The 21662-nt window shown below is 55.7% G+C and overlaps 2 protein-coding genes across 2 annotated transcripts in view; one reads left to right on the top strand and one right to left on the bottom strand.

The window, feature by feature from the left end:
• The window catches only part of LOC311164755 (uncharacterized protein), a gene marked incomplete at both ends in the record, with an annotated part of 4440 nt that extends 4237 nt beyond the window's left edge, over window positions 1–203 (top strand). Inside the window, one exon of the mRNA XM_084224333.1 lies at window positions 72–203. Coding sequence (XP_084080459.1) covers window positions 72–203 — 132 coding nt within the window. The remainder of the gene's footprint in view (window positions 1–71) is intronic.
• A 188-nt stretch (window positions 204–391) lies between these two features.
• SLC27A5 (solute carrier family 27 member 5) lies at window positions 392–20046 on the bottom strand (the record flags this gene model as incomplete). Its single annotated transcript, XM_084224332.1, has 12 exons — window positions 392–568; window positions 2574–2704; window positions 3175–3272; window positions 4002–4200; window positions 4298–4388; window positions 8287–8481; window positions 8561–8685; window positions 9456–9614; window positions 11752–11961; window positions 16126–16794; window positions 18092–18234; window positions 19985–20046. The coding sequence occupies 12 exons, from the start codon at window positions 20044–20046 to the stop codon at window positions 392–394; spliced, it is 2259 nt and encodes a 752-aa protein (XP_084080458.1).
• Between the last annotated feature and the right edge of the window lie 1616 nt (window positions 20047–21662).

Below are 21662 nucleotides of genomic sequence, written 5' to 3'. Positions count from 1 at the left end.
GGGCTCGGAGCCGCGGAGGAGCTCCGAGGAGCCCGTGGAGCTCCAGGGGGAGCGCCCGGGGTTGCTCGGAGATGGAGGAGGAGGAGGAGGAGGGCGCTGAGGGATTGGAGGAGCTCCGAGGCTCGGAGGTGGCGCGGAGGTTTGGAAAGAAAAGATTTCGCCCTGCGGCTGCGGCTGGTGGAGCTCCAGAGGGAAGGGATTAGCCACTAATTAACCTTTGCTAATTACCCCGGGCCATCAGCGCCCTGCGGCTGCCGCGGCGCCGCCAGAGGAGCCGCTACAATCCCAAAGAAGACTCAAAACTGGGAATTCAGGGTTTAATTTCCAGCAGCTCCAAGGCGCTCCGAACCTCCCCAAAGTGCTTAATTAGCCCCTCATTAGCCGTGGCTAATTACAGCGGCAGCCTCCCCTCCTGGATGTCGCGGAAGGCGGCGGCGCTCAGCGGGACGTAGGAACGGCGGGCGGGGTCGCGCACGAAGAGCCGGTCCCGGACCTGGCCCGGGTCAAAGCCCTCCTGGACCAGGCGGTTCTTGCACTGCTTGAAGGTGCCCGTGACCTCCAGGGCGGCCTGGGGACAGCGACACGGGTGGCGCCAGGTGAGCCCCGCTGGCACCAGGTGACCCCCGCTGGCACCAGGTGAGCCCTGCTGGCACCAGGTGAGCCCCCGTGGCACCAGGTGACCCTCGTTGGCACAGGGTGACCCTCGTTGGCACCAGGTGATCACCATTGGCACCAGGTGAGCCCCGCTGGCACCAGGTGAGCCCCACTGGCACCAGGTGAGCCCCAGTGGCGCCAGGTGACCATCAATGGCACCAGGTGAGCCCCGTTGGCACAGGGTGACCATGACTGGCACCAGGGGACCACCGTTGGCACCAGGTGACCATCACTGGCACAGGGTGACCCCCGTTGGCACCAGGTGACCCTTGTTGGCACCAGGTGAGCCCCGTTGGCACCAGGTGACCATCACTGGCACCAGGTGAGCCCCGTTGGCACCAGGTGAGCCCCGTTGGCACCAGGTGAGCCCCGATGGCACCAGGTGACCCTCGTTGGCACCAGGTGACCACCATTGGCACCAGGTGACCCTTGTTGATACAGGTGACCATCACTGGCACCAGGTGATCATCACTGGCACCAGGTGAGCCCCGTTGGCACCAGGTGAGCCCCGCTGGCACCAGGTGATCATCACTGGCACCAGGTGGACCCCATTGGCACCTGGTGAGTCCCGCTGGCAGCAGGTGGCCCCCACTGGCACCTGGTGACCCTCGTTGGCAGCCCAAACCCTTCCATGATTCCATGAGTTCCACCATTCCATGAGCTCCAAAGACCCCTCCACCCCAAACCCTCCCGTGACTCCACCCGGCCATGATGGAACTGGATGAGCTCTAAAGTCTTCTCCACCCCAAACCCTTCCATGATTCCATGAGTTCCACCGTTCCATGAGCTCTGAAGTCCCCTCCAACCCAAACCCTTCCATGACTCCATGAGTTCCACCATTCCATGAGCCCCAAAGTCTTCTCCAACCCAAACCCTTCCATGACTCCATGAGTTCCACCATTCCTTGACCTCTAACACCTTCTCCACCCCAAACCCTCCCATGATTCCATGAGTTCCACCATTCCATGAGCTCCAAAGGCCCCTCCAACCCAAACCCTTCCATGATTCCATCTGCCATGATGGAACTGGAGGAGCCCTGAAGTCTTCTCCAACCCAAACCTTCCATGATTCCATCCTGCCGTGACCAGAACTGGATGAGCTCCAAAGACCCCTCCAACCCAAACCTTTCCATGAGTCCATCCTGCCATGACCAGAACTGGATGAGCTCCAAAGGCCCCTCCAACCCAAACCCTTCCATGATTCCATGAGTTCCACTGTTCCATGAGCCCCAAATTCTTCTCCAACCCAAACCCTACCATGATTCCATCCTGCCATGATGGAACTGGATGAGTTCCAAAGACCCTTCCAACCCAAACACTCCGATGACTCCACCCGGCCATGATGGAACTGGATGAGCTCTAAAGTCTTCTCCACCCCAAACCATTCCGTGATTCCATCTGCCGTGATGGAACTGGAGGAGCCCTGAAGTCTTCTCCAACCCAAACCTTCCATGATTCCATCCTGCCGTGACCAGAACTGGATGAGCTCCAAAGACCCCTCCGACCCAAACCCTTCCATGATTCCATGAGTTCCACCATTCCTTGACCTCTAACACCTTCTCCAACCCAAACCCTCCCATGACTCCACCTGGCCATGATGGAACTGGATGAGCTCTGAAGTCTTCTCCAACCCAAACCCTTCCATGATTCCATGAGTTCCACCATTCCTTGACCTCTAACACCTTCTCCAACCCAAACCCTTCCATGATTCCATGAGTTCCACCATTCCATTCCATGATCTCCAAAGACCCCTCCAACCCAAACCCTTCCATGATTCCATGAGTTCCACCATTCTATGATCTCCAAAGTCCCCTCCAACCCAAACCCTCCCATGACTCCACCCGGCCACCATTGGCCGTTCCAGTGCTGGCCCCTCCCCCTCCCAAGCCCATCCCCACCCCCCGCAGCCCCCCCCCCGACCTGGATGCGGATGAAGCGGGGGGCGGCGTAGGCGGGCAGCGTCTCCTGCGTGAAGGCGAAGAGTCTGTCGCCGTCGAAGGCGGCCCCGTCCTTGAGGCGCACGGCGGCCATGCCGCAGCGGCCCTCGCACCCTGCCGACATCACCCGCCGTCACCCGGGGCCACCTCAACTCCTCGGGGTCTCCTTGGACCCCCCCCCGGGTGACTGGGGGGGTGTTGGGTGACCCGACGTGTTTTGGGTGGCTTTGTCCCGGTTTTGGGAAGGCGGCGCAGGCGCGTCCCGTGCGCAGAACGACGCCGGCTGCTCGTTTGGGGTGAATTCTCCCTATTTTCGTCTCTTTCGTAGCCACACCGACCCAACCCAGCCCCTGCCGCTCGCTTTGGGCCACCAAATCCCGTTTTCACCCTTTTGGGGGATTCTTGGGGCCGTTGTGGGGGATGTTTTGTGCTCAGAGCACCTCAGGGTGTTAAAAATTCCCTTTGGAAGGGATTTTTGAAGGGATCCCTTTTGAAGACCCCTTTTGGTGCTGGCTCAGAGCACCTGGGGACGCCTCCCCCACCTCAACCCCCCCTCCCCAGGTCCTGGTTTTGGGGGGACTCACCCGGCACGGCCACGCCGTAGACGTTGACCTCCTGGATGAAGCTGAGCAAGGCCAGCGTGGCCTCCACCTCCGTCGTGGCCACGTTCTCCCCCTTCCAGCTGGGGAGGAGCAGGGACGGAGCCGTCAGGGCCGGCACGGACAGATGTGGGGAAAAATCCTTTTTGTCAGGGTCTTTTCTCCTGAGAGGCTGAGGAGCTTGAAATTTCCTTTCCTGGAAATTTCCTTTCCTTTCCTTGAAATTTCCTTTCCTTGAAATTTCCTTTCCTTGAAATTTCCTTGAAATTCTCTTTCCTTTCCTTGAAATTTCCTTTCCTTGAAATTTCCTTGAAATTCTCTTTCCTTTCCTTGAAATTTCATTGAAATTTTCTTTCCTTTCCTTGAAATTTCCTTTTCTTTCCTTGAAATTTCCTTTCCTTGAAATTTCCTTAAAATTTCATTTCCTTGAAATTTCCTTGAAATTTCCTTTCCTTGAAATTTCCTTTCCTTCCCTTGAAATTTTCTTTCCTTTCCTTGAAACTTCCTTTCATTGAAATTTCCTTGAAATTTCATTTCCTTTCCTTGAAATTTCCTTGAAATTTCCTTTCCTTGAAACTTCCTTTCCTTGAAATTTCCTTGAAATTTCATTTCCTTGAAATTTCCTTTCCTTCCCTTAAAATTTCCTTTCCTTTCCTTGAAATTTCCTTGAAATTTCCTTTCCTTGAAATTTCCTTTCCTTAAAATTTCCCTTCCATTCCCTGAAATCCCCTCCACCACCCAACAACCAACCAACCAACTCACCCTCCCCCCCTCCTCCCTCGCCCCGGCACCGCCTCCGCGCCGGAAATTACCGGAAGGTGTCTCCGACGCGGTCCTGGAAGTAGAGGAAGCCCTGGGCGTCCATCACCAGGAGGTCGCCGCTGTTGAAGAAGGCGTCGCCCCGGGCCAGGACGTCCCTCAGGATTTTCCTCTCCGTCTTCCGCGCGTCGCCGGCGTAGCCGTGGAAGGGCGCGTTCCGCGTGATCTTCATCACCAGCAGCCCCGTCTCACCTGGCCGAGGAGGAGGAGGAGGAGGAGGAAGGTTGGAGGTTGTCCCAACCCTTCCCTCGATTTTTTGTTTCCGGTAGTTTCCGTGGGGGCGCCGTACCGGGTTTGGTGGGGACGCAGAGCCCGCGCCGGTCGCGGACGGGTTCGTCCCGCTCCACGTCGTACCGGATGAGCTCGAAGGGAGCGAAGAACTGCGGGGAGGGGAGAAACCGGGGTGGGAAACGGGGAGGGGGATTGGCCTCCATGGAAAGTTCCGGAATTTCCTTCCCGTGGAAATTTGCAGAGTTTCCTTCCCATGGAAAGTTCCAGAATTCATGCCGTGGAAATCTGCAGAATCTCCTTCCCACGGAAATTTCCTTCCCACAGAAAGTTCCAGAATTTCCTTCCCACGGAAATTTCCTTCCCATGGAAACTTCTGGAAATCATTCCATGGAAATTTCCAGACTTTCCCTCCCATGGAAAGTTCCAGAATTTCCTTTCCGTGGAAATTTCCAGAATTTCCTTCTCATGAAATTTCCAGAGTTTCCCTCCCATGGAAAGTTCCAGAATTTCCTTCCCACGGAAACTTCCAGAATTCATGCTGTGGAAATTTCCAGAATTTCCTTCCCACGGAAAGTTCCAGAATTTCCTTCCCACGGAAAGTTCCAGAGTTTCCTTCCCACAGAAACTTCCAGAATTCATGCCGTGGAGATTTCCAGAATTTCCTTCCCACGGAAAGTTCCAGAATTTCCTTCCCATGGAAATTTCCTTCCCATGGAAACATCTGGAATTCATTCCATGGAAATTTCCAGAATTTCCTTCCCATGGAAATTTCCAGAATTTCCTTCCCATGGAAATTTCCTTCCCATGGAAACTTCCTTCCCATGGAAACTTCCAGAATTTCCTTATCATGGAAACTTTCAGAATTTTCCTCCCATGGAAATTTCCAGAATTTCCTTCCCATTGAAATTTCCTTCCCAGGGAAACTTCCAGAATTTCTTTCCCGTGGAAAGTTCCAGAATTTCCCTCCCATTCTGGCTGTGCTCGGCTGTGATTGGTCCGTTCCAACCCACGGGAATGCCCCCAGTCCCGACATTCAAAATGGTTTTAATTTTGAATTTGGATTAATTTAATTCATCTTTAATTTGAAATTATTTCGGTGAAATCCCTAAAATCGAATCTCATTTAAATTTATTTAAATACGGTTTCATCTGAGCCAATCAAATGAATGAAGTCAAGGTGGAATCTTCCAAATCTGTGGGACAACTTGATGGGAAAAAGGGGGAAAAATCTGAATTTTGAGCTTTTATTCCATCCCAGCTTTTGCTCAAAAATCTGAATTTTGAGCTTTTATTCCATTCCACCTTTTGCCCAAAAATCTGATTTTTAAGCCTTTACTCCATCCCAGTTTTCCTCAAAAATCAGATTTTTGAGCTTTTACCCCATCCCAGCTCCTGCTCAAAAATCTGAATTTTGCAGCTGTTCCTCTGTTCCACCATTTGCTCAAAAATCTGAATTTTTGCAACTTTTACTTCAACCCAGCTTTTGCCCAAAAATCTGATTTTTGAGCTTTTACTCCATCCCAGCTTCTGCTCAAAAATCTGAATTTTGAGCTTTTCCTCCGTTCCACCATTTGCCCAAAAATCTGATTTCTGAGCTTTTACTCCAACCCAGCTTTTGCCCAAAAATTTGATTTTTGAGCTTTTACTCCAACCCAGTTTTCCTGAAAAATCTGATTTTTGCAGCTTTTGCTCCATCCCAGCTTTTACTCAAAAATCTGAATTTTGAGCCTTTACACCATCCCAGCTTCTGCTCCAAAATCTGATTTTTGAGCTTTTCCTCTGTTCCACCATTTGCCCAAAAATCTGATTTTTGAGCTTTTACTCCATCCTTGTTTTCCTGAAAAAAATTTGATTTTTGAGCTTTTGCTCCTTCCCAGCATTTGCCCAAAAATTTGATTTTGGAGCTTTTACTCCATCCAGCTTCTGCTCAAAAATCTGAATTTTGCAACTTTTCCTCTGTTCCACCATTTGCTCAAAATCTGAAATTTTGAGCTTTTACTCCATCCCAGCTTCTGCTCCAAAATCTGAATTTTGCAACTTTTCCTCTGTTCCACCATTTGCCCAAAAATCTGATTTTTGAGCTTTTACTCCATTCCAGCTTCTGCTCAAAATCTGATTTTTGAGCTTTTCCTCCATCCCATTTTTCCTCAAAAATCTGATTTTTGAGCTTTTCCTCCATCCCTTTTTTCCTGAAAAATCAGATTTTTGAGCTTTTACTCCATCCCAACTTCTGCTCCAAAATCTGATTTTTGAGCTTTTCCTCCATCCCTTTTTTCCTGAAAAATCAGATTTTTGAGCTTTTACTCCATCCCAACTTCTGCTCCAAAATCTGATTTTTGAGCTTTTCCTCCATCCCAGTTTTCCTCAAAAATCAGATTTTTGCAGCTTTTTCTGCCCAGGGCCGCAGAGATGAGCGGGACCCCTTGGGCACCCCAAAACCTGAACGTCAACACTGTGGGGTCAACGCTGGCCAAGGTGGGGGAGGCTCATTTTGGGTGGGAAAAAAGCGTTTTGGGGACTCTGCCAGCGCCAGCCAAGAGCTCCATCCAAGGCTCAACCAAGGGTTCAGCTTTCCTTGGATGAAACCCAACTGGAGGATCCAGCTTGAGGAATCATCCATCCATCCGTGATCCATCCATGATCCATCCATGATCCATCCATCATCCATCCATCATCCATCCATGATCCATCATCCATCCATGATCCATCCATGATCCATCATCCATCCATCCATCCATCCATCCATCCATCCATCCATGATCCATCATCCATCCATCCATCATCCATCCATCCATCCATCCATCCATGATCCATCATCCATCCATCCATCATCCATCCATCCATCCATCCATCCATCATCCATCCATCCATGATCCATCCATGATCCATCATCCATCCATCCATCCATCCATCCATCCATCCATGATCCATCCATGATCCATCCATCATCCATCCATCATCCATCCATCATCCATCCATCCATCCATCCATCCATCCATCATCCATCCATCCATCCATCCATCCATCCATCCATGATCCATCATCCATCCATCCATCCATCATCCATCCATCCATCCATCCATCCATCCATCCATCCATCCATCCATGATCCATCCATGATCCATCATCCATCCATCCATCCATCCATCCATCCATCCATCCATCCATCCATCCATCCATCCATCCATGATCCATCCATGATCCATCATCCATCCATCCATCCATCCATCCATCCATCCATCCATCCATCCATCCATCATCCATCCATCCATCCATCATGCATCCATCCATCATCCATCCATCCATCCATCCATGATCCATCCATGATCCATCATCCATCCATCCATCCATCCATCCATCCATCCATCCATCCATCCATCATCCATCATCCATCCATCCATCCATCCATCCATCCATCCATCCATCATCCCCCCATCCCTCTCGCCGTCCCCTCCGTGTCTCCGTGCTCACCTTGATGAAGGGGTTGGCCCTGCCCACGGCGCCGACCTTGCCGGTGTAGTTGATGAAGCCGGCGTTGCCCTCGGTGGCCCCGTAGAACTCCCAGACTGCCATCATCCATCTCCATCCATCCATCATCCATCCATCCATCCATCATCCATCATCCATCCATCCATCCATGATCCATCATCCATCCATCCATCCATCCATCCATCCATCCATCCATCCATCCATCCATCCATCCATCCTCCATCCATCCTCCATCCATCATCCATCCATCCATCCATCCATCCATCCATCCATCCATCCATCCATCCTCCATCCATCCTCCATCCATCATCCTCCATCCATCATCCATCCATCCATCCATCCATCCATCCATCCATCCATCCATCCATCCATCCTCCATCCATCCTCCATCCATCATCCTCCATCCATCCATCCATCCATCCATCCATCCATCCATCCCTCCATCCATCCATCCATCCATCCTCCATCCATCCTCCATCCATCATCCATCCATCCATCCATCCATCCATCCATGATCCCCCCATCCCTCTCGCCATCCCCTCCATGTCCCCCTGCTCACCTTGATGAAGGGGTTGGCCCTGCCCACGGCGCCGACCTTGCCGGTGTAGTTGATGAAGCCGGCGTTGCCCTCGGTGGCCCCGTAGAACTCCCAGACGTCGACGGGCCCGAAGCGCCGCAGGAATTCCCGCCACACCTCCGCCCTCATGCCGTTGCCCAGCGCCATGCGCACGCCGTGCTCGCGGTCGTCGGGGCGCTGCGGGGGGACGCGGGGACGGGGTGACAGGAGAGGCGGTGACACCTCAGGGTGGGGTCGGGGGTGGGCGGGGCCTCACCTGGGGGGTGTTGCACAGGTAGCGCATCAGCTCGCCCACGTACTGGATGACGGAGACGTTGTAGCGCCGGCAGTCAGGCCAGAACTGGGAGGCGGAGAATTTGGGGCGCAGGACGCAGGTGGCACCTGGGGACGCGGAGAGGGGATGGTGACAAGGCCAGTCTTGGCTCTTCTCCTTGTCTGCATCTATCCATCCATCCATCCATCCATCCATCCATCATCCATCCATCCATCATCCATCCATCCATCATCCATCCATCCATCCATCATCCATCCATCCATCCATCCATCATCCATCCATCATCCATCCATCCATCATGCATCCATCATCCATCCATCATCCATCCATCCATCCATCCATGTATCCATCCATCCATCCATCCATCCATCCATCCATCATCCATCCATCATCCATCATCCATCATCCATCCATCATCCATCCATCCATCCATCCATCCATCCATCCATCCATCCATCCATCCATCATCCATCCATGATCCATCCATCCATCCATCCATGATCCATCATCCATCCATCATCCATCCATCCATCCATCCATCCATCATCCATCCATCCATCCATCCATCCATCCATCCATCATCCATCCATCCATCCATCCATCCATCCATCCATCCATCCATCCATCATCCATCCATCCATCCATCCATGATCCATCCATCCATCCATCCATGATCCATCATCCATCCATCCATCCATCCATCCATCCATCCATCATCCATCCATGATCCATCCATCCATCCATCCATCCATCCATCATCCATCCATCCATCCATCCATCCATCATCCATCCATCCATCCATCCATCCATCCATCCCTCCATCCCTTCCCCACCCCCCCCGCTGTCCGTCCGTCCGTCCGTCCCTCCGTGTCCGTACCCACGTCCAGACACCCTCCCAGCCCCACCAGGAGCCCGGCCGAGTGGTAGAGCGGCAGCGTGGTGTAGACGACGTCGCGGGGCCGCAGCCCGCAGATCCGCGCCAGGCTGGCCACCATCATCATCTTCATCTCCGTGATCACCGCCGCCTTGGGCAGCCCTGCGGGGACAACCGGCCCTGCTGGCACCCCTCGGGGGTCTGGGGGGTCCCGGGGGTCCCGGGGTGGGCGCTGGGGGTCTCGGCAGGTGGGGGTCGCTGGTTCTTGGTGGGGGAATCGTGAGGAACCTGGTGCGGGTTCATCCCGGGGGTGATGCACGAGCCCCCCACGGGCACGGGACACACCTGGCCCAGGTGGGCCCACCGTGGTCCAGGAAGACCCCCAAGACCCCTCCTGTGCTGACCCAACCACATGGACATAACTGGGACACACCTGGCCCAGGTGGACCCACCGTGGTCCAGGAAGGCCCCCAAGACACCTCCAAACTATGTGTGGACACAGCCAGGACACACCTGGCCCAGGTGGACTCCCCGTGGTCTAGGAAGACCCCCAAGACCCCTCCAAGCTGCCCAGGTGGACACAGCCATGACACACCTGGCCCAGGTGTGCCCACCATGGTCCAGGAAGCCCCCCAAGGTGCCCATGTGGACACACCTGGCCCAGGTGGCCCCACCATGCTCCAGGAAGCCCCCCAAGCTGCCCATGTGGACACACCTGGGCCAGGTGAACCCACCATGGTCCAGGAAGCCCCCCAAGCTCCTCCAAGCCCCCCAAGCTCCCCCATGCTGACCTGTCAAGGTGGACACAGCCAGGACACACCTGGCCCAGGTGGACCCACCATGGTCCAGGAAGCCCCCCAAGACCCCTCCAAGCTGCCCCATGCATGGACACACCTGGCCCAGGTGAACCCACCGTGGTCCAGGAAGCCCCCCAAGACACCTCCAAACTATATGTGGACACAGCCAGGACACACCTGGCCCAGGTGGACTCCCCGTGGTCTAGGAAGACCCCCAAGACCTCTCCAAGCTGCCCAGGTGGACACAGCCAGGACACACCTGGGCCAGGTGGACCCACCATGCTCCAGGAAGCCCCCCAAGGTGCCCATGTGGACACACCTGGCCAAGGTGGGCCCACTATGGACCAGGAAGACCCCCAAGACCCCTCCAAGCTGTCCAGGTGGACACAGCAGGACACACCTGGCCCAGGTGAACCCACCATGGTCCAGGAACACCCCAAGCCCCTCCAAGATGTCCATGTGGACACAGCCAGGACACACCTGGCCCAGGTGAACCCACCATGATCCAGGACACCCCCCAAGGTGCCCATGTGGACACACCTGGCCCAGGTGAACCTTCCATGATCCAGGAAGCCCCCAAGGTGCCCATGTGGACACACCTGGCCCAGGTGAACCCACCATGGACCAGGAAGTCCCCCAAGACCCCTCCAAGCTGCCCAGGTGGACACAGCCAGGACACACCTGGCCAAGGTGGACCCACCATGGTCCAGGAAGACCCCCAAGACCCCTCCTGTGCTGACCCACCCACATGGACATAACTGGGACACACCTGGCCAAGGTGGCCCCACCATGGTCTAGGAAGCCCCCCAAGACACCTCCAAACTATGTGTGGACACAGCCAGGACACACCTGGCCCAGGTGGACTCCCCGTGGTCTAGGAAGACCCCCAAGACCCCTCCAAGCTGCCCAGGTGGACACAGCCATGACACACCTGGCCCAGGTGTGCCCACCATGGTCCAGGAAGCCCCCCAAGGTGCCCATGTGGACACACCTGGCCAAGGTGGGCCCACCGTGGTCCAGGAACACCCCAAGCCCCTCCAAGATGTCCATGTGGACACAGGCAGGACACACCTGGCCCAGGTGAACCCTCCATGGTCCAGGAATACCCCCAAGGTGCCCATGTGGACACACCTGGCCCAGGTGAACCCACCATGATCCAGGACACCCCCCAAGGTGCCCATGTGGACACACCTGGCCCAGGTGGCCCCACCATGGTCCAGGACACCCCTCAAGGTGCCCATGTGGACACACCTGGCCCAGGTGAACCCTCCATGGTCCAGGAAGGCCCCCAAGGTGCCCATGTGGACACACCTGGCCAAGGTGGCCCCACCATGATCCAGGACACCCCCCAAGGTGCCCATGTGGACACACCTGGCCCAGGTGAACCCACCATGATCCAGGAAGCCCCCCAGGTGCCCATGTGGACACACCTGGTCAAGGTGGTCCCACCATGATCCAGGAAGCCCCCCAGGTGCCCACGCCCCCCGGAGCCCCGCCCTCACCTGTGGTGCCCGAGGTGTAGATGTACATGGCCTTGGAGTCGGCGCCGACGCCGGCGCGGAGCTCGGCGGGCGGCGGCTCGGCAGGTGCGGCCTCGATGGCGGGGAGCAGCGCCTGCACACCTGGCGTGGGCGAGGCCGCGCTCAGGTAGAAGACGGCGACGCCGTCGCGCCGCAGGTCGGGCAGGACCTCCTGCACGGCCTCGCGGAGCTCTGCGGGACACACGGACACGGGGGTGAGCGGGACGGACACCTGGGCAGGTGGGCACAGCTGGAATCCCAAATGACATCACCTGGGCAGGTGGGCACAGCTGGAATCCCAAGTGGGCAGGTGGGCACAGCTGGAATCCCAAATGGGCACCACCTGGGCAGGTGGGCACACCTGGATCCCAAACGGGCACCACCTGGGCAGGTGGGCACAGCTGGATCCCAAACGGGCACCACCTGGGCAGGTGGGCACAGCTGGATCCCAAATGGGCAGGTGAGCACAGCTGGATCCCAAATGGGCACCACCTGGGCAGGTGGGCACAGCTGGACTCCCAAATGGGCACCACCTGGGCAGGTGGGCACAGCTGGATCCCAAATGGCACCACCTGGGCAGGTGGGCACAGCTGGATCCCAAATGGGGTCCCTGTGACCCCCCAGACAGCCCAAAAACCCCAAGTACCCCAGGGACAGGGACACACAGGGACAGGGACAGGAACAGGAACAGGGGACAGGGACAGGGGATAGGGTTAGGGACAGGGGACAGGGAGAGGGAGAGGGAGAGGGACAGGGACAGGGGCAGGGACAGGGGCACATAGGAACAGTGACACCCACAGTGACACACCCAGGGACAGTGACACCCAGTGACAGTGACACCCGAGGCAGTGACATACCCAGGGACAGAGACACCCACAGGGACACATCCAGGGACAGTGACACCCGGGGCAGTGGCACCCACAGTGACAGTGACACACCCAGGGACAGGGACACACCCAGGGACAGTGACACCCACAGGGACACACCCAGGGACAGTGACACCTGGGGCAGTGGCACCCACAGTGACAGTGACACACCCAGGGACAGTGACACCCGGGGCAGTGGCACCCACAGTGACAGTGACACACCCAGGGACAGTGACACACCCAGGGACAGTGACACCAGGGACAGTGACACCCGGGGCAGTGACACACCGAGTGACAGTGACACACCCAGGGACAGTGACACACGTGCAGACCCCCCACCCCACGGTCACTCGCTGGGGCTGGCACAAATCACGGTGGCCTTGGTGGCCACAACCCCCTCATGTCCCCAACCCCCTGCGCTGTCCCCTCTCACCAGGGCTGGCACAAATCACAATGGCCTTGGTGGCCACAAACCCCCCGAACACCTCATTGTCCCCTCTCACCAGGCCTGGCCAGCACCACAGTGACTCTGGTGGTCACAACCCCTTCATGTCCCCAAACCCCTGTGTTGTCCCCTCTCACCAGGGCTGGCCAGCACCACGATGGCCTGGGTGGCCACAACCCCTCTCCGAACACCTCATTGTCCCCTCTCACCGGGGCTGGCACAGACCAGGGTGGCCTTGGTGGCCGCAAACCCCTCATGTCCCCAAACCCTGCGCTGTCCCCTCTCACCAGGACTGGCCAGCACCCTGATGACCCTGGTGGCCACAACCCCCTCATGTCCCCAAACCTTGCACTGTCCCCTCTCACCAGGACTGGCCAGCATCACGATGGCCTTGGTGGCCACAACCCCCTCATGTCCCCAAACCTTGCACTGTCCCCTCTCACCAGAGCTGGCCAGCACCACAGTGACCTTGGTGGCCACAACTCCCTCATGTCCCCAACCCCCTGCGCTGTCCCCTCTCACCAGGGCTGGCCAGCATCACAATGGCCTTGGTGGCCACAAACTCCCCTGAATGCCACATTGTCCCCTCTCACCGGGGCTGGCACAAACCATGGTGGCCTTGGTGGCCACAGCCCCCCCCAAATGCCACACTGTCCCCTCTCACCAGGGCTGGCCAGTACCCTGGTGACCCTGGTGGCCACAACCCCCTGATGTCCCCAAACCCTCTCAAACACCTCATTGTCCCCTCTCACTGGGGCTGGCCAGCACCACAGTGGCTTTGGTGGCCACAACCCCCCTCCCAAACACTTCATTGTCCCCTCTCACCAGGACTGGCACAGACCAGGGTGACCCTGGTGGCCACAACCCCCTCCTGTCCCCAAACCTTGCACTGTCCCCTCTCACCAGGACTGGCCAGCATCACGGTGGCCTTGGTGGCCACAAACCCCCCGAACACCTCATTGTCCCCTCTCACCAGGGCTGGCCAGCATCACAGTGACCCTGGTGGCCATAACCCCCTCATGTCCCCAAACCCTGTGTGGTCCCCTCTCACTGGGGCCTTGGTGGCCACAAACTGCCCCCTAATGCCACATTGTCCCCTCTCACCAGGACTGGCACAGACCAGGGTGGCCTTGGTGGCCACAAACCCCCCTGAACACCTCATTGTCCCCTCTGGCCAGCACCCTGGTGGCCTTGGTGGCCACAATCCCTTCATGTCCCCAAACCCCTGTGTTGTCCCCTCTCACCAGGACTGGCCAGCACCATGGTGACCGTGGTGGCCACAACCCCCTCATGTCCCCAAACCCTCCCAAACACCTCATTGTCCCCTCTCACCAGGGCTGGCCAGTACCCTGGTGACCCTGGTGGCCACAACCCCTCATGTCCCCAAACCTTGCACTGTCCCCTCTCACCAGGACTGGCACAAACCATGGTGGCCTTGGTGGCCACAACCCCCTCATGTCCCCAAACCCTGCGCTGTCCCCTCTCACCAGGACTGGCCAGCAACACAATGGCCTTGGTGGCCACAAACCCCCCTGAATGCCACATTGTCCCCTCTCACCAGGGCTGGCCAGCATCACAATGGCTTTTGTGGCCACAACCCCTCACGTCCCCAAACCTTGCGCTGTCCCCTCTCACCAGGGCTGGCCAGCACCACAGTGGCCCTGGTGGCCACAACCCCCCTCCAAACACCTTGTTGTCCCCTCTCACTGGGGCTGGCACAGACCAGGGTGGCCTCGGTGGCCACAACCCCTCATGTCCCCAAAAGCCCTCAAATGCCACATTGTCCCCTCTAACCAGGGTGGCCTTGGTGGCCACAACCCCCTCATATCCCCAAATTCCCCAAACACCTCATTGTCCCCTCTCACCAGGGCTGGCCAGCACCACAGTGACCTTGGTGGCCACAATCCCCTCATGTCCCCAAATCTTGCACTGTCCCCTCTCACCAGGACTGGCCAGCACCACAGTGGCCTTGGTGGCCACAACCCCCCTCCGAACGCCTTGTTGTCCCCTCTCACTGGGGCTGGCACATACCAGGGTGACTTTGGTGGCCACAAACCCCCCTGAGCACATCATTGTCCCCTCTCACCAGGACTGGCCAGCACCCTGGTGACCCTGGTGGCCACAACCCCCTCATGTCCCCAAACCCTTGCACTGTCCCCTCTCACCAGGACTGGCCAGCACCACAGTGGCCTTGGTGGCCACAAACCCCCCAAACACCTTGTTGTCCCCTCTCACTGGGGCTGGCACAGACCAGGGTGACCTTGGTGGCCACAACCCCTCATGTCCCCAAAACCTCTCAAATGCCACATTGTCCCCTCTAACCAGGGTGGCCTTGGTGGCCACAAACCCCCCTGAACACCTCATTGTCCCCTCTCACCAGGGCTGGCCAGCACCCTGGTGACCCTGGTGGCCACAACCCCCTCACGTCCCCAAACCCTGCGCTGTCCCCTCTCACCAGGACTGGCCAGCATCACGGTGGCCTTGGTGGCCACAAACCCCCCCTGAATGCCACATTGTCCCCTCTCACCAGGACTGGCCAGCACCCTGATGGCCTTGGTGGCCACAACCCCCTCCTGTCCCCAACCCCCTGCACTGTCCCCTCTCACCAGGACTGGCCAGCATCACAATGGCTTTGGTGGCCACAACCCCTCATGTCCCCAAACCCTGCACTGTCCCCTCTCACCAGGGCTGGCCAGCACCACAATGGCCTTGGTGGCCACAAACCCCCCCGAACACCTCATTGTCCCCTCTGGCCAGCACCCTGGTGGCCTTGGTGGCCCCAACCCCCTCACGTCCCCAACCCCCTGCACTGTCCTGTCTCACCAGGGCTGGCCAGCATCACGGTGGCCTTGGTGGCCACAAACCCCCCTGAATGCCACATTGTCCCCTCTCACCAGGACTGGCCAGCATCACGGTGGCCTTGGTGGCCACAACCCCCTCACGTCCCCAACCCCCTGCGCTGTCCCTTCTCACCAGGACTGGCCAGCACTCTGGTGACCCTGGTGGCCACAAACCCCCCCTGAATGCCACATTGTCCCCTCTCACCAGGACTGGCCAGCATCACGGTGGCCTCGGCCGCCTCCAGCGCGTGCCGCAGCGCCCGTCCCCGCACGTTGCAGTTGAGGCACGCCATGGGGCAGCCCAGCTTGGCCAAGGCCAGCCAGGTCCACAGGTAGGCCGGCTCGTTGGGCAGGAACACGGCCACCGTCCGTCCCGGCCGCAGCCCCGCGCTCCGCCGCAGCGCCCAGGCCGCGCGGTTGCTGCGGAGCTCCAGGTCCTGGAAGGTGAACACCTCGTCGCCGAAGAGCAGCAGGGGATGGCGCGGCCGCAGCCGCACGTGCCGCCGGAACACGTCCAGCAGCGTGGCGGCCGGCCGGGCGGCCATGCGCCGGCGGCAGCGCAGCGATGACCGCGCCATGGTGAGGAAGAAGGACAGGTCGTGCCACAGGAAGGGCGCCCAGCGGGCTGCGGCCAGGGGAACCAGGAGCAGCAGCGCGGCCAGCAGGGCCAGCAGGGCCGGCAGCGGCGCCATGGCCACCAGCGCGGCGGGGCCGGTGGCCAAGGTCCGCCGGGTGACCTTTGGGCCGTGCCGGCGGCGGGGCCGGGGCCGGAGGTCGCCGCTCTGTGGTTCGTGCTCTCTGTTTGTTTTTCCTTCCTCCTCTCCCATTGTTTTCCTCCCTTTGGCCTTCCCCGCCCCCGGGAGCGGCTCCGCGGCTGCCACGGACCGGTGGCTCTGCGTGCCCGGCTGCCTGGTTGTCTGTCTGTCCGGCCTCTGCTATCCTGTCTGTCCGGCTGTCTGGCCTCTGCCACCTTGACTGTCCGGCTGTCCGGCCTCTCTCCGGCTGTCCGGCCTCTGCTATCCTGTCTGTCCGGCTGTCCGGCCTCTGTCTGGCTGTCCGGCCTCTAGCAGCCTGGCTGTCCATCTGTCCGTCCTCTGTCCGTCTCTCTGGCCTCTGCTATCCTGTCTGTCCAGCTGTCCGGCCTCTCTCCAGCTGTCTGGCCTTTGCCACCTTGACTGTCCGGCTGTCCAGCCATCCATCCTCTGGGAGCCCGGCTGTCCATCTGTCCGGCCTCTGTCTGGCTGTCCAGCCTCTAGCAGCCTGGCTGTCCATCTGTCCGGCCTCTCTCCGGCTGTCCGGCCTCTGCCACCTTGACTGTCCATCTGTCCGGCCTCTGTCTGGCTGTCCAGCCTCTAGCAGCCCGGCTGTCCATCTGTCCGGCCTCTGTCTGGCTGTCTGGCCTCTGCCACCTTGACTGTCCATCTGTCCGGCCTCTGTCTGGCTGTCCAGCCTCTAGCAGCCCGGCTGTCCATCTGTCCGGACTCTGTCCAGCTGTCCAGCCTCTAGCAGCCCGGCTGTCCATCTGTCCGGCCTTTGTCCGGCTGTCCGGCCTCTGTCCATCTGTCCGGCCTCTGTCTGGCTGTCCGGCCTCTAGCAGCCTGGCTGTCCATCTGTCCGGCCTCTGTCTGGCTGTCCGGCCTCTATCTGGCTGTCCAGCTTCTGCCAGCCCAGCTGTCTGGCTGTCCATCTGTCCAGCCTCTGCCAGCCCAGCTGTCCATCTGGGACGCCTCAGGGACATCTCGGGGACACCTCGGGGACACCCCAAAGCAGGGACGTGCCAGGGACACCTCGGGGACACCTCGGGGACACCCCAAAGCAGGGACATGCCAGGGACACCTCGGGGACACCTCGGGGACACCCCAAAGCAGGGACATGCCAGGGACACCTCGGGGACACCCCAAAGCAGGGACATGCCTGGGACACCTCGGGGGCACCCCAAAGAAGGGACATGCCAGGGACACCCTGGGGACACCTCGGGGACACCCCAAAGAAGGGACGTGCCAGGGACACCTCGGGGACACCTTGGGGACACCCCAGAGCAGGGACATGCCTGGGACACCCTGGGGACACCCCAGAGCAGGGACATGCCAGGGACACCCTGGGGACACCTCGGGGACACCCCAGGGCTGGCGTTGGGAGGCACCACCCGCAAAAGGAGGCGCAGGTCCCACCGAGATTCGAACTCGGATCGCTGGATTCAGAGTCCAGAGTGCTCACCATTACACCATGGGACCGCTCGGATCGCTCCGCGCCGCTCCCTCCGCCAGGAAAAAGAGACCCCAGCGGGAGGGGGCGGGGAAACCCCCGGGGCGGGCTGGGAAAAGAGGAAAAAGGGAAAAACAGTGAAAAAAAAGGGAAAAAAGGAGTTAAGAAATTAAAAAAAAAGGAAAGAAAAGAGGAAAAGGAGAGTCGCCCGAACAGGGACTTGAACCCTGGACCCTCAGATTAAAAGTCTGATGCTCTACCGACTGAGCTATCCGGGCTCTGCAGGGCACGGCCGCGGGGCGGGAACAAGGGATTGGGGAAAAAAAACCGCGGGTTTGGGAAAAAATCGGGAATTTCTGGGAGAAACCCGGGGATTTCAGGGAGAAACCTCGCGGTTTTGGGGGAAAAAAGAAAATCTGGGGGAGAAAAAAAAGAGGTTTTAGGGAAAACCGCGAAGTTTCAGGGAGAAAAAATTATATTTTAGGGAGAAAGCCGAGGTTTGGAGGAGAAAAAAAATGAAGTTTTGGAGAAAAAAAGGGAGGTTTTTTGGGAGAAAAGTGAGGTTTTAAGGGAAAACACGAGGTTTCGGGGGGGGGAAATCCGCGATTTTAGGGAGAAAGACGTGGGTTTTGGGGGAAAAATAGGAGATTTGAATGGGAAATCCTGAGGTTTTGGGGGGAAAAGACGAGGTTTTCTGGGGGGCAGCCGCGGATTTGGGGAAAAACCGCACGGTTTTGAGGAAAAACCCGAGATTTTAGGGGAAAACCCCGAGGTTTCAGAAAAAAAATGCGAGGTTTTAGGGAGAAACCCGAGTTTCTGGGGAAAAATCGAGCGGATTTTGGGAAAAATTCGAGATTTTAGGCAGAAACACGAGGTTTTCAGGAGAAACCCGAGATTTTAGAGGAAAAAAAAGAAACAAAACCGAGATTTTAGGGAGAAACCCGCGATTTTCGGGAAAATCCCGAAGTTTTCGGGAAAAACCCGAGGTTTTTTGGGAAAATCCCGAGGTTTTGGGGAGAAACCCGAGGTTTTTGGGGAAAATCCCGAGGGTTTACTTCAAAATAAATTTTTTGCTATTATTACTCCTATTATTATTATTAATAATAATAATAATGACAACAATAATTATTCTCATGGTCACAATTATAATAATAAATGTATATATAAAAATAGAATATAATATATAATAATATAGCAATATTATGTAGCAATAGAATGTATAAATCTACTAGAAGAAACAATAATAGATATTATTATTAATAATAATTAATAATAATTAACAATAATATTAATAATATAATAATAATAATAATATTATAATATAATATAAAATAAATATAAATATAAATATAAAATAATAATAATAATAATAATAATAATAATAATAATAATAATAATAATAATAATAATAATATTTTCCCCCACAAGGGCCAGCACGGACAGCTCACATTTCCCAACATTTTCTCCTCACGTTTCCCAACATTTTCCCCCTCACATTTCCCATTTTTTACCTCATGTTTCCCAACATTTTGACCCTCAGGTATCCCATTTTTTACCTCACCTTTCCCATTTTTTAACTCATATTTTCCACCTTCTTTCCCCCTCGCATTTCCCAACATTTTCTCCCCTCACTCTTCCTGCCATTTTCACCCTCAGGTTTCCAATTTTTTACCTCACATTTCCCTCCCTTTCCCCCCCTCACCTTTCCCACCATTTTCCCTCTCTTATTTCCCATTTTTTACTCCATATTTTCCACCTTTTACCCCCCTCACATTTCATAACATTTTCCCCCTCACATTTCCCATTTTTTACCTCACGTTTTCCACCCTCTTTCCCCCTCAAATTTCCCATTTTCTTACCTTATGTTTTCCTCCCTTTTTCCACCATTTTTCACGCCCTTCTCCCTCACCTTTTCCGCCATTTTCTCCCCTCACATTTCCCGCCCTTTTCTCCCCTCACGTTTTCCACTCTTTTTTCCCTTATTTTTCCCATTCTTTACCTCACTTTTTCTCCTCTTTTTCCTCTCCCTTTTCCCACACATTTTTCCCCTCACATTTCCCATTTTTTAACTTCCCTCTTTCCCCTTCACATTTCCCAACAGTTTCCCACCCTTTTTTACCTCATGTTTCCCATTTTTTCCCTCATGTTTCCCTCCATTTCTCCCTTCACGTTTCCCTCAATTTTCTCCCATTTCCCACCATTTTTTCCCCTCATGTTTCCCTTTTTGCCCCTCACATTTTCCATTTTTTCCCTCACATTTCCCCCCATTTTCTCCCCTCACATTTTCCACCCATTTTCCCCTGACCTTTCTCATTTTTTCCCTCACCTTTACTGCCCTTTTCTCCTCATGTTTCCCCCCATTTTCTCCCTTCATGTTTCCCTCCATTTTCTCCCATTTCCCACCATTTTTTCCCCTCATGCTTCCCTTTTTTCCCCCTCACATTTTCCAGTTTTTCCCTCACATTTCCCTCCATTTTTCTTCTCTCCATTTTCCCCTCACATTTCCCTCCATTTTCTCCCCTCACATTTCCCACCATTTTTCTTCTCTCCATTTTCTCCCCTCACATTTCCCACCATTTTTCTTCTCTCCATTTTCTCCCCTCACATTTCCCACCCTTTTTCCCCTTATATTTCCCTTTTCTTGCCTCACCTTTTCTGTTCCTTGTCCCCCTCATGTTCCCCCCCATTTTCTCCCCTCATGTTTCCCTTTTTTCCCCTCACATTTCCCAGTTTTTACCTCACATTTCCCTCCATTTTTTCCCTCACATTTCTCTCCATTTTCTCCCCTCACATTTCCCTCAATTTTCTCCCCTCACATTTCCCACTCCTTTTCCCCTTATCTTTCCCATTTTTACCTCACCTTTTCTACCCCATCCCCCTCATATTTCCCACCCTTTTCCCCCTCACATTTCCCACTTTTTACCTCATATTTTCTGCCCTCTTTCCCCCTCACATTTCCCAACAGTTTCTCCCCGACCTCTCCCATCTTTTTTTCCCTCACATTTCCCATTTTGTCTACCCCATCCCCCTCATGTTTCCCTCCATTTTTCCCCTCACATTTCCCTCCATTTTCTCACATTTCCCACCATTTTCCCCCCTCATGTTTCCCTTTTTTCCCCCTCACATTTTCCAGCTTTTACCTCACATTTCCCGCCATTTTGTCCCCTCACATTTCCCACTCTTTTTTCCCTTATCTTTCCCATTTTTAACTCACCTTTTCTACCCCATCCCCCTCATGTTTCCCGCCCTTTCCCCCTCACATTTCCCATTTTTTACCTCATATTTTCTGCCCTCTTTCCCCCTCACATTTCCCAACAGTTCCTCCCTGACCTCTCCCATCTTTTTTTCCCTCACATTTCCCATTTTGTCCCCTCACATTTCCCACCATTTTTCCCCTGACCTTTCTTATTTTTTGCCTCACCTTTACTGCCCTTTTCTCCTCATCTTTCTCCCCATTTTCTCCCTTCACGTTTCCCTCCATTTTCTCCCATTTCCCACCATTTTTTCCCCTCATGTTTCCCTTTTTCCCCTCCTCAC

The sequence above is a fragment of the Fringilla coelebs genome (genome assembly GCF_963513975.1).
Source record: "Fringilla coelebs genome assembly, chromosome: 36".
In the NCBI taxonomy this organism is placed as follows: Eukaryota; Metazoa; Chordata; class Aves; order Passeriformes; family Fringillidae; genus Fringilla; species Fringilla coelebs.
This window is presented reverse-complemented; position numbering and strand designations above follow the sequence as displayed.